Source organism: Peromyscus leucopus, chromosome 9, assembly GCF_004664715.2.
Source record: "Peromyscus leucopus breed LL Stock chromosome 9, UCI_PerLeu_2.1, whole genome shotgun sequence".
Classification (NCBI taxonomy): domain Eukaryota; kingdom Metazoa; phylum Chordata; class Mammalia; order Rodentia; family Cricetidae; genus Peromyscus; species Peromyscus leucopus.
The window spans coordinates 81,595,733-81,609,338 of NC_051070.1; the positions used below are offsets into that span (position 1 = coordinate 81,595,733).

The 13,606-nt window shown below is 42.5% G+C and overlaps 1 protein-coding gene across 2 annotated transcripts in view; it reads right to left on the reverse strand.

Annotated features, from left to right (window-relative positions):
- Positions 1 to 13,606, reverse strand: part of Adk (adenosine kinase) — a 400,038-nt gene that overhangs the window by 19,200 nt on the left and 367,232 nt on the right. For both annotated transcript variants that reach the window (XM_028879766.2, XM_028879767.2), the window contains exon 10: positions 5,011 to 5,097. In XM_028879766.2, coding sequence (XP_028735599.1) covers positions 5,011 to 5,097 — 87 coding nt within the window. The remainder of the gene's footprint in view (positions 1 to 5,010; positions 5,098 to 13,606) is intronic.

The window sequence follows — 13,606 nt, forward strand, 5'->3', positions numbered from 1 at the left end:
GTACACACACTAAACCTTGGAGACGGAACTGTGAATTGAATCCGTGTACAGCGGGGGAACTCACTTACAAATTATAGATGAGAGTCCATGACGTAAGTGCGTATCTCTTAACTGGCCAAATGAACCACATGGCAGTTTGGTACTGAGTTATTTAATTAGCACAAGGTAGCTCAAGTGATGCTTTAGCAAAAACCTTGAAGTTTATGAAAAGAAAATTATTGTACTTCAGAGAGTTAAATCACCACCATAGTTTGTAGACTGAAATACAGATATGCAAAGTCACACAAGACAGAAATACTCTTAGGCCAGCAAAACTTGAAAGTAACAGGATGAATATATTATCTGTCTAAAGATAGAATACGTCAATCAGAAAGGAGATATGTTAATCAGGCAATGAGGCAAAGAGAAAGAAACTATTTAGTAATGTAAAAGTTGCCACTGCCTCTCCATTATGTCAAAGATGGGAGTTTAACAGCTGGCTTACAGCTAATCCCAGGAGGAAGGCTCTTGCTGATATGGAGATGGGAACCTGGGGTTTCAAACAATTGGCTTATTTATTTATTTTCACGATGTAAAACCATTTCTGTTTTAAGATAGATTTGTCAGGTAGCTTATCTAGGCGCAATTAAACAGCTGCTTTACACAGCCCCTGTTTGGACTTCATGATTACCAAGGAGGTTTATGATCCGGCTTTGCCTGTCTCCTCCTGCAACCCATTCTCCTGCTCAGGAAGAAGCTCCTGCGCAGTCCCCACGCAGCCCTTCCATTCCACACTTTCTGTTTTGTTCTTTGCTGCAGCAAACTTACCTGGAGTCTTCCGCATCCTATCAGACAACAGAAGACCCTCTCCAGTAAATGAAGTCATTTTAGTCAGCTTCTCTTCAGCAAGCCAGTGCTTGTTAGGAAGGCTGGCCTGTGGCTCTTGGCTTTAATGAGATCTCTCTCAAACCTGTTTCCAGAAGTATCCAGTGCAGTGACTGGATTGTCAGAGGTTTGGAACCTGACCCTGAGACTGTGCAGCACTAGACAACCGGCATGCTCCTCACTTTCTCTTTGCCTTGCTTCTCTTATTAGTAAACCCAGGTTAAAAATAACCAGTCTTGGAGGACTGCAAGTTTGAAGCCAGCTTGAGTTACACAGTAAGTTCAAGTCCAGCCTGAGTTTCAAAAACACAAGGTCTGGGAGCCAGTGAGATAGATCAGTGGGTAAAAGCGTCTGGTGTCAAGCCCAATAACCTGAGTTTGATCCCCAAAACTCATGTGGTGGAAGGAGTCCCAGCTCCTGCAAGCTGCCCGTTGACTTCCACATGTGTACCAAGACACGTGGTTGCCCAGACACATACATACAAACAAGAAAATAAGGAAATGTAAAATCAACCAACAGTAAGGTCAGCTTGGGTGCAGCTCAGTGGTAGAGTGCTATTTAGTTAACACAAGGCCTTGGATTCCCAGCCCTTCACAAAATACAGCCCCCTACCCCAAGCTAGTTAAGGTAGAATATAAAGGTTATCTACTGTTACTATTATAAAGTGTGACTCCACACACAGAATGTGCTAACTATATGAATATTCCACTGATAACTGACACTAGGAACTCATCAGAGTAGGACTTTTATTTTTAAACACAGAGTTATCCAGTAGCCCTGCTGGCCTCGAACTCACTATGTAGTGAAGAGACCTTGATCTTTTGAACTCCTGAGCCTCCTGCTTCCCCCTACTTCCGATGCGTTGGTATTATAGGCATGCATAGCCGCTCTTTTATGTGATGTTAAGGATTGAACACTCATGCAAAGTGACTGCTCTACCAATTGGGCTAGATCCCAAGCCCCAGAGCAGGTTTATAGTAAGAAAAATGGCTACTAATTCTAGGATTTCCAATGACATACATTTAATTTCAGCCTGCCTTCTAGTCCCCCCCCCCACGTTATGTATTTTATTTGTTTGTATGTGCACTGCCTGTGTGAAGACGTCCTCCAACATATGAGGAAGTTGGATCCCCTGGAGTTGGAATTCCAGACTAGGCAGCTGTGAGCAGAGCAACATGGGTGCTGGGAGCTGAACTCAGACCCCCTGGAAGAGCAACAGGTAGCCTTAATTGTTGGGCCATCTCTTCAGCCCCTTATCTTGGTTTCTTTTATACAGGGCTTCACTCTGTAGCCCAGGTTGGCCCTGGACTTGCAGAGCTCCTGACCCAGCCTCCTGAGTGCTAAGTTTACATGTGTGTGCCTCTACGCCCACCTTACTTTCTCTATTTTTATTTTAGCAATGTGTTGTGGAATCCAGTGCTAGGAGTCTGGTTCTGCCAGAAATGGGGTATGTTGAGAAAGCTGTTCTTAATCACAGGGGGTTAACAGAATGTAGTCTCTGGGGGAATTGGGGAGGCGGTTTTCAGTTTAGCTGGAGAATTATTATTATTTTAAAGTATTACCTTTTAAAAAAGTAAAGCCTGTATATAATTTATAAAACCCACTCTCTGGCCCATCTTTAAAAATGTCTCTGTAGGAAGGCTCTGTTGGTATGCTGCTCGCACAAAGCCCTCTGATAGACTCCTGGCAGCACATAAAACCCACATACATGGTGGCCCACACCTGTAATCTCATTACTCAGGAGGCAGAGGCAGGAGAATCAGCAGTTCAAACTACCAAGTAAGTTCAAGGCTTGTCTGGGATACTTGAGACCATTTCAAAACAAACCAACCAGAACCCCTCAAGACTTCTTTCCTTTATATTTACCTAACAATACCCCCAGAATAAACATGACAAGGATATAAGAAAGGCTTAAGGACTAGTAAGATGATTCAGTGGGTAAAGGTGCTTGCTCCTAAGCCAGATGATCTGAGTTTGAGCCCCATAACCCTGTAAAATATGCTGGAATGAGAGAACCAATTCCCACAAGTTGTCCTCTGACTTCTGTACATACTCTGTGGCCTGAGTATGCCCACTTCCCATGATAAACAAACAAACAAATAAATAAATGTCAAAAAAAAAAAATACAACAAGCTGGGCAGCGGTGGCCCACGCCTTTGATTCCAGCACTTGAGAGGCAGAGGCAGGCAGATCTCTGAGTTTGAGGCCAGCCTGGACTACAGAGTGAGTTCCAGGATAGCCAAGGCTACACAGAGAACCCTGTCTCAAAAACAAACAAAACCCAAACACGAAGGAAAAAACAAACAAAAGCACACTAAAACACCAGGCTTTAAATGTGACGGAAGCGCCGACTTTCCGATGCTGCTCATTCCTCACTCTCAGCCCTCTGAGCGCTCCAGCTGGTTCCTAAGGAAAGCCCCTCCCCTCACGGTCTCTCTGTTCTCATTAAGTAGTGGTGGCGCTGCATGCAGCAGGCTATCTGTGGTGTACCCTGTTTTTGCAGGGCTAGGAAGCCCAGAACACCAGGGCCAGAGGTAGTAATTAGGTCACCCTCGTATCTGTGACAGCCTCATTATACTTCCCACTAAATGTCAAATAAATAGAATACGTATCACCTTGAAGAGTTAAAGTACTTGAAAATCTGCACACAGGATACAACTATACAGGCTTCTGGACTAAAATTCCTGGTTTAACTAATTTCCAATCAGAAAATCACTACGGTTTCCTTAATGTATTATGCAGTAAGGCTTAATTCTGAATATAATATTTTTAGCTTACAAAGATTTACAGCTCTGAAGAATGTGGAATAAGAAAATTAGCTGTAGATTACTCTAATATTATCACTGATGAAGCTTTTCAGTGCAAGGAAACCCAAACCAAGCATGAAATGGGGTACTGTCTATTGTTTGTACTTTTCTAAAGACTACAGGGGCCAGTGAGATACCTCAGAAGGTGCTTCCTGCTAGGCCTGATGATCCTAGCTGGTCCTTGGCACTTAGATTTGGAAAGCAGAACTGACTTCCAAAGGTTGTCCTCGACCTTCACTTGCACACAGTGGCATGTGTGTTCGTGTAAGTGGGACACATATCCACACATAATAAACTTTATAAGAAAGAATAATGATAAAAGCTCACTGGATCAAAGAAAAGAGAAAATGAGGTATGTGTACCTGTTTATACCCCAAAAACTGGGTATAAGAAATTTCAGAGAAAGAAAAATGAAACGCTTTCATTGGTAAAAAGATCATTAAAGTGAAATAATACTTTGAAAGAAATGCTGCATTACAAGCATCCACAGATCTAGCATGTCCCATGATTCAAATCACCCTTCAGTAGAAGGTGGTAACAGTCATCCCCACTGGTCCTTCAAACTGTTTTTAGTCTTGATTCATTTACCAGGAGAGACTCCTGTGGGCTGGCACGCAGGCTCTAAAGCTTTCTAGAGATATAGCCTGGCTTAACTACCCTGAACTTAGAGTAATTTAGAATTAAAAACCAACCCGTTCTGATCTTACTTTTGAGTATTTACTCCCCAAATGATTTCATCCATATCAAATTTGCTCCTTTGTTTTGTTTTTGTTTTTTCAAGACAGGATTTCTCTGTGTAGCCCTAGCTGTGCTGGAACTCAGAGATTCTCCTGCCTCTGCCTCCTGAGTGCTGGGATTAAAGGCATGCACCACCATACCAGCTCAAATTTGTTCCTTCTTACTGAGCCTGAATTAATAAAATTAGTAACCCTTTCTAAGTATCACACACACACACACACACACACACACACACACACGCACGCACGCACGCACGCACGCGCACACACACACACACACACACACACACACACACACACACACACGCACGCACGCACACGCACTATCAGCCACAGAGGCCTGATGGACGATCTACTCTACCTGCTGTGACTTGTTTATGCACTGTTCTGACACAATTGCTCTGATGATCTTTGCCAAACACATAACCTTCCTGTAGTAAAATCTCCTTGTAATACAAAGATGGTAGCAGATGGAAGAAGCACCAGGAGTCAGTTACTTAAAGAAATGAAAGGTTGTGAAATTAGTAAGTTCTGGCTGTTGGCTGGAGACCAGGGTTAGGACGTTTGACTTATGAGTAAACATGGAATAAGTGAATCTGTACCTCCAACAAATGCATCTCCGGCTCCATTGGTGTCAACGATTTCTTTCTGGTTTTGATCCAAGACAGCAAAAGCAGTGACGTCATTTTCTGTAATGAAAGTAGAAGAAAGGTAGACTAACTTCTCTTCGTAATACTCAGTACATATAAGATCACGTGGGAAAGCTTGACACTCCTGGAGTTTCAGCTACTCAGAGAAATTAGCCTGTATTCTGTACTGGCGGCCTTGGGAACCAAGGTGCAAAGCAACACTTGCTGTAATTTTCAACATTAAGATGGAGTGTCTTACTAAAGCCACACCCAGATAGTTCATGTTCCTGGGAGGAATGGAAATGGTAGCAGCACTCTTTCTTTGGACAGTTCAAGTGCCTGAACAGAAACTGTGAGCTAAAGGAAGTAAGTGGACTAGATCATGAGCCCTAGTAATCTTCAAGCTTGCTTGGGTTGCTGGCAGTAAAATAAATCTTGGATCCACTGAAAGAGCTTCACATTTTAAAATGTAAATAATCAGTCTGGAGTACCTTTCTACAGAAAAATCACAATGGCACACTTCATGTCCATGTCAAGGATTACTGCTTTTATAGTTGGTTTATTATAGATCACCTCATCTGGTCATCTTCTGCCAACTGCCCAGCAGCTACCACAGAATGCACAGGCAGAACAGAGGGAACAGTATGGTCTGGAGGAGGGCTTGCCCTTCTCTCCACAGAGGAACCTCATCCAGGACTCTAAGCTTGGCCCTTGACAGCTGTGGAGTACTTTGATGAAATCTGGCCAGGAAGACATCTGCAAATGATTGCATAGTGTTTCCTTATTGGACTTACTGAACTTCTGAAGTCACAAATTTGCATCCTATGGAGACAGACTTGGCTAATGACTTGCAAACTTCAATCTCACCTCAGAGCAAAGAGGAAGTAGGAGATCTTAAAACCTTAAGAAAGATCTTACTGAGAAAAGGTCTTAAGAATTAAGGTGTGTGCCTGCTTTGCACATGTGTGCTGCTGTGTAGCATATGAGTGCAATCCCAGCACTCAGGGAGCAAAGGCAGAAGTCAGTATTAGGAGTTTGAGGCCAGCCTGGCCTATCACGAGACCCTTCCTTTTGCTGTTACCAGGACAGGGCCATACTCTACAGACTGGCCAAGTGGCAGTGCTTCCTTCCTGAATATCCCATCCTCCAAGGTCTGTGCATTACCATTCCAGCTCAAAGAGAGATTCAACACAAGAGACATAGATATGTTGAAGCAAAAATGATCCTACTGAGTGAGTGTGGTAAAGTACGCTGTAGTCACAGCGCTGCAGAGATTAAACGTAGGAGGATCCTGGGTCAGAGGCCAATCTAGGCTACGGAGTGAGACCTTTTCTCATAAAACCAACCAATGAAACTGATCTTCTCAGAAATGCTGATATTCATCAGGACTCGAGTACTAAGCAAGCCAGTGAGCATGTTGTCAAGCGGCTCCAGCCTGTGGCCTCGTGGACTTCATGTGTCCCGGCACAGCTAGGAGAGTAGCCCAGCACATTTGCAGAGGACAAAGTCACACTGCAGTGACAAAAGATTGGACAACCATGGATGCTAAAAACCCGGAATTATCTATTCGATTCTAATGGACACTGGTAAGATGACTCATGAATGTGATCTTAGCACTGGGAATGCTGAGTCAGGAGGATCACAGAGGCCAGCCTGGGCTATAACAATGAGTTTAAGACCAGCCTGGGCTACATAGAAAAACCTTGTTTCAAAAACAAACAAAAAAATTGAAGCAGCTAAACTTTGCACACTTTGTTAAATCTAGAGCTTACATGGCCGTTAACAGGATTGTAATTAATTGGATGTTATGGTATAAATATAGAGGTTTAGTGCTTCTAGGGAGCATACAGTACTTATGGTTGCACAGGCAGAGAAAAATAAAAGCAATGCAAGCAGACTTTATTAGAAATAATTGGGAAAGGGCTGCAGTCTGATTTAAGAAAAGGTCTATACCATCAATATTTATAGAGAAATCTGGCTTTATTACTTTCAAGTACAAGACACATTCTCCAGGGAATGAACTACAAACCTAGAACAATTGGGCACTGACTAAGGAGAGTGAGGGACGTTAATGACAGTTACTGTTAACAATGGGGTTACATCAGGTAATAATAAGACACGTCCGTAAAATACTTTGAGTAATAATTAATTGTAGAAAAACAGGGATAGGGAGAGGGCTCAGCTGGTAAAGTGTATGCCTGGCAAACACGAGGACTGAGTTTGGTCTCTGAACCCCATAAAAAGCCAGCACTCCTACTGGGAGCAAGCAGATGGGCCAGGGGGCAAACCCAGGAGAGATCCTGCAGTCACAGACGGAAGGGGAGAAATAACTCCTCAGAGCTGTCCTCAGACCTCTATACGTGTACACCGCCCTCACCAACTGAGAAACACAGAAAACACAAAACCTAAAACACAAAACAGAGCTGGCAGTGGTGGCGCACACCTTTAATGCCGGCACCTGGGAGGCAGAGGCAGGAGGATCTCTGTGAGTTCCAGCGCAAACAAGACTACATACAGAGACCCAGTCTCAACCCTCCCCCTACGCACATAAACAACAAACCAACAAACTAAACTAACCAAACAAAAACCCACACAAAAACAGTGTAGGGGAGGGGGGAGGGATCAGAGGCCCCACCCACCCCGTCTCTGAAGAGCTATAGGTAGTTGTGGTTACTGGAGAGTGGGGGACTCATTTTCCGCAGCGGTGTCCAGCTGCTGGCAAGTTACCCATGCTCTGGTGATACCCTATCCTCATGATCATGCAAACAATCCTAATTAAATTCAGCCAGGAATAAAACACAACAAAAAATGCACAACAAAACAAGAAAAAACAAAAAGAAATACTCCCCCCTCCCCTAGAAAGGGTCTCATTGTGTAGCCATGGCTGTCCTGGAACTTACTATGTAGGCCTGGCTAGCATTGATTCTCCTGCCTCTGCCTCCTAATCCTGGGATTAAAGGTGTATATGTAACAGGACAGGAGGTAAGAAATACCTTCTGATATTTTCTCATAGGCTGGCACTAGGTTGATTACAGTTACTTTTAAGTGGTCAAAACCAAAATAAATATCACACACACACACACACACACACACACACACACACACACACACACAAAAACAAAACAAAACAAAAAAACAAACAAACAAAAAACAAAACAAAACAAAAAAACCTTCCCCCAAACACATAGGGGCCAGCAAGATGTTTTCGATATTAAAGGAGCTTGCCACCAAGCCTGATGACCTGAGTTCCCTGTGTCTTGTACAATGGATGGAGAAAGCTGACTCCTACCAGTTGTTTTCTGACCTCCACACATGAGCCATTCTCTATGTTCTGATCAAATACTTCTATTTAAGAGCTTGCAAGGCTGGGCTTGATGGCGCATGTCTTTGATCCGGGTACTTGGGAGGCAGAGGCAGGTGGATCGCTGCATGTTTGAGGTCAGCCTAGCGTATATAGCTAGCTCCAGGACAGCCAAGGTCACATAGTGAGATTGTCACAAACAAATCAACAAAGAAGCTCACCAGGACTAGGCTGAGAGGATAGTGGTATGTGGTGTGAGGTTGAAAAGTTGGGAATGACTGCAAATGTTCATAGAGTATCTTTTTTTAGTAATAAAAATGTTCACAATTGGTTAATGTAATGATTGCACAACTGTCAACAAAAGAACAACTCTCGGAATATATACTTGAAATGAGTGAGTTGTGTCATATGTGATATCTCATTGGAGGTATTAAAAAGATATCATAATATCCAGGCTACTCTGAACACATGAAGCTCTTTCTAAACTACTAAAGAGAGGATGCCTTTATATTGTCCTGTTGCATTATAGTCAATTGTATGGACACACTATCATTTATTTCCTGGTCCTTCACTGATGGACTTGCAGGTTATTTTAAATCTCTCTTTATCACACACACAATGCTGCAAAGCATTCAAGCTTTTATCTTTAACACCACTTGAATTTAATTATTATATTTAATAGCCAAGTCAATGATATCATTCCTACTTTACCTAGGGAACTGACACAAATAAACCAAGTTGTTATACTAATAGCATGAAATGCGCCTTAACGAATAGGGAAGAAACAAGAAGGCAGGAAATGCTGCTTCTCACTAGGACGCACACATCAGGATATGAGCAAAGACACCCTGCTCAGACTGCCCTAATAAACAGGGTAATGAAACAGATGACAAACTCTTCTAATAATAGAGATTTATAGAACAATCCTAATTAACAAGGACTTTGGGGAATGAGGAGCTCTGAGTTAATTTAATTTTCTGGTTAACTAAGGAAAAAGCAGAAAGTCTTTTTAGTTGGAAATTTTTCTAAATGTATTAACATAATATATTAATATTCCATGACATCCCTGCTTTAATTAATTTATGGAACTCAATGAAAATTTTCTTTGAGAATAGAAGCTCTTACAGAACATCTGAATGTCATTATCTTGAACATCAATTCTTCCTGTAGTTCTCAAGGTATAAGTCTTTCCTGAGAAGCAGGCTGAGTAGAATGGTGGGAAAGTTGGTCTAAAACCAACTGTGATTTATGTTTGGTTTGGACTCAGCTCCTTTATTTAATACAAAGGATTATTTAATTAAAAGACTGTCTCATGTCTGGGGCTATATTGGAGACTGAACATGGACATGTCAATGGTGCAGACCAAACTCTGGCTTTTATGAGGCCTACATGCCCCATATCAGGGCAGGCACTAATTATTCAAGTAACAAAAGAACAAATAAGATGTCTACTGAGTTATGTCTCAGAAATGGTGAAACAGCACACCAAGAGCAGTATGACAGAGCAGGAGAGTTAAGATGTGTTGTTTGAGTTTAGCTGAGGAAATGCTGTTTTTGTGACAAGGAGGAAGGGCTGAAGCAAAGCACAGAGGCTGTGGGCCAGCAACAAGCTTGATGGGCTAGCTGTGTTAAACATAAAGCAGGCTCTGTAACTGGAGTACAGTGAGTACAAATGTTTGTTTTGGTTTGTTTCTTTTGAGACAGGGTTTCTCTGTGTAATTCTGGCTGTCCTGGAACTCGCTCTGTAGGCTGGTCTTGAACTCACAGAGATCTGCCTGCCTCTCCCTCCCGAGTGCTGGGATTAAAGGCATTTACTACCAGAGCCTGGCCCAAATGTCTGTTTTTTTTTTGTTTTGTTTTTTTTAAAGATTTATTTATTTATTTATTATGTATACAGAAGAGGGCGCCAGATCTCATTACAGATGGTTGTGAGCCACCATGTGGTTGCTGGGAATTGAACTCAGGACCTCTGGAAGCGCAGTCGATGCTCTTAACCTCTGAGCATCTCTCCAGCCCCAAATGTCTGTTTTTATTGTTGCTTTTTTTAAAAATTTATTTTTGAAGCTCAAGGACAATTTTACTAGAATTTGAAAGAAACACCCAATGGTAGGCAACCTGTGGGTCTTAAAAGCTGCCTGAGACTAGAGCGAAGGGAAAAGAGCCATGCTATTTCAAGCTGGGATGGAGGCCAGACACATGGCTGACAAGCAGTCATGGCAAGAAGAAAGATCATGGATGCCCCAAATCTTGGGAAAACCAGCCAGGTGTGGTGACACATGCCTTTAATCCCAGTACTCGGGAGGCAGAGACAGGAGGATCTCTTAGTTCAAGGCCAGCCTGGTCTACAGAGTGAGTTTCAGGACAGCCAGGGCTACAGAGAGAAAAAAATCTTGGGGAAAACCAAACTTAGGGAAACTTAAGGAAAGCATATTTAGAAAAGAATAAATTACAATCATAATTCAGAAAAGTGGGCAGACTTACAAAACCTCATGGCTGTGGATGGAAGCTACTGCCTTTTCTTTTTTCCCCTTGAGCCAGGTTCTTGCTATATAGCCCAGGCTGGCCTGGAACTTGCAGGGAGTAGCTACTAATCCCCACCCCAAAACTATGGAAGTTTGGTAAAAGATATCTATTTTCTATAGTCATTGTATATATTACATATTTATGTTATGAAGCACTGTAAAGAAAAAAATCTAATATATAATCTTTTATCAGTTAGGAGCCTACTTTCTTCAATTAGGCAACAAATACCTAGTGAAGAATAGCTGCAAGCTCTTTAGAGTCTGCTAGGTTCTTTGGAGAAGATGTGACACAGGAGAATATTCGGATTTGATCCACCTCCTCAGAGTGCTTAAAAGCATGCAAGGAGACTGGGGCTGTGTGAGAATCTCTGAACTACCATACCGCCAAACATCCACTCTAACTGCTACAGGAGCTCACAGGGAGGAAGGGAACAAGATGAGTCCAGCTAACTCACGTGGTTTCATGGAAAAGAACTCTTCATTATGTGGATAACGAAGAGAGGAAAAGAAGCTGTGTATGCTTAAGGGGAATGGATAGAGCAGAGGATTTCTGTCCCGTAAGACAGCTAGAGTCTGGCAATTTCTAGAGACTTTGAAAGTCAAGTTTGGATTTGATGCATTGGATGATGGGAAGCAACTATGGTTTCTAGAGTGAAATCACGTTGCACTAAGTGTCATGTACCCCACCTCATACCACGTTCATGGCGGTCCCATAAGTTGGGTGCTGTTAGCTGACTTTATAAACAAACACACCGAGGCTCATAGGCTGTCAGCTGCCTAGGGGCTCATGGGAAAGGCAGTTCTTAGGGACAGAATGAACCAGAAAGAAGTAGGAGACTCAGATTTCAGGTCACTACTCAAGCAATACCGCTGCCATTTGTGCGATTACTACAAAACAGGTTTTGATTAAGCATTATACAGCAGTTAATTGAAAGTGAAATTCCCTCAGCCCTGATCCTGATAACTAAGCTGGACTAAATTGCTAAGACTCCATAGACAAGAAAAGATGAGTAAGGCTGTGCAGGGTCACAAGTCATCCAGCCTCGTCTTCACTCTTTCTACTCTAAAATTTCTTCAGGGTTAGAAACAAGTCACCTGGAGCTGGCAGGATGGCTCAGTGGGTAAAGGTGCTCGCTGCCAAGCCTGACAACCTGAGTTCCACCCCCTGAATCCATACGGTAGAATGTGGTAGAAGCAGAGAACAAGATCCCACAAGATGTTCTCATTGCTCTCTGAGCTGCACAACCACCATGTATACACAAAAAACCGTAAATAAAAATGCTTTTATTTTAAAAAAACATTTTAGTATGTATAAAGCACTGAGAGGAAAACTGGTACATACTAAGCACACAAAGTCCCTTTGAAATACATGAAAAAAAATCACTTATCTTAAATTGAGACATAGAGACATAGGGGATCCAGGTCTCACTTAAAATTGCTGTTTCTAAGCCAGACATGGAAATGCACAGCCGTAATCCTAGCAACTCAGAAGACTGGGGCAGAGGATTTCAAGTTTAAGGTTACATTGTGGGGGCTCTTTCTCAAAGAACTAAGGAATAAACAGCAAATTCCAGCTTAACCTTGCAGATTATTTAACTATATATTATTGTTCGTAGCAAATTCTCTGTTCACATTTTCTTCTCATTCATGTGGATTTTCAGTACTGGATGTAGGCAGGTAAGAGAACAAATAGGTTAATTAGAATGTGAAATAGTTTCGCAAGGGCTAGGGATGTAGTTTAGTGGTTGGGCATGTGGGAGGCACTAGGTCTTTTATTTGTTTGTTTTTCAAGACAGAGTTTCTCTGTGTAGTCCTGGCTGTTCTGGAATGCACTCTGTAGACTAGGCTGGCCTCTAACTCACATAGATCCATCTGCCTCTGTCTCTGCCTCTGGAGTGCTGGGACTAAAGGCATATGCCACCATGCTCAGCTAGGGCCCTGGGTCTTATCCCTACTTACTAGAGCTTAAAAAAGAAGTTTGCACTGGACAGTGGTGGCATATGCCTTTAATCCCAGCACTCGGGAGGCAGAGACAGGTGGAACTGAGTTCGAGGCCAGCCTGGGCTACTGAGTGAGTTCCAGGACAGGCTCCAAAGCTACATAGAGAAACCCTGTCTGGAAAAAAAAAAGAAAAAACAAAAACAAGAAGTTTGCAGAAGAAATGATTAAAGCACCACTACCACAACAGTGAGAGCTGGAATCAATGCTCTCAAATCTTATTCTCCTTTGTGTTTGGTGTGCGTTTCTTTAAAAACATTTATTTATTTGTGTGTATGTGCCCCTGGGTGAGTTTATGGATACCACATGCATACAGATGCCAATAGAGGGCAGAAAAAGGTGTTGGACTCTGGAACTGGAGTTCAGGTTGTTGTGAGCCTCCATGTGGCTGCTGGGACCAAGCTTGGGGTCCTCTGAAGAGGAGTCAGTGTTCTTAACTGCAGAGCCATCTCTCCAGCACCATGTAGTCTTTGTTTCCTTAAGACAAAACCTGAAAGCTGAGCAGTGGTGGTGCACACGCCTTTAACCTCAGCACTTGGGAGGTAAGGGAAGGCGGATCTCTGTGAGTTCGAGGCCTGCCTGGTCTACAGAGATTGTTCTAGGACAATCAGGGCTGTTATATAGAGAAACCCTGTCTTGAAAACATCAAATAAAAAAAAAAAAGGAAAAGAAAAATTGATACTTTTAATATTAAGGTTTATTAAATGAACCAAATCACTTTAATCTTACTATGCACCAGCTGAATTCAA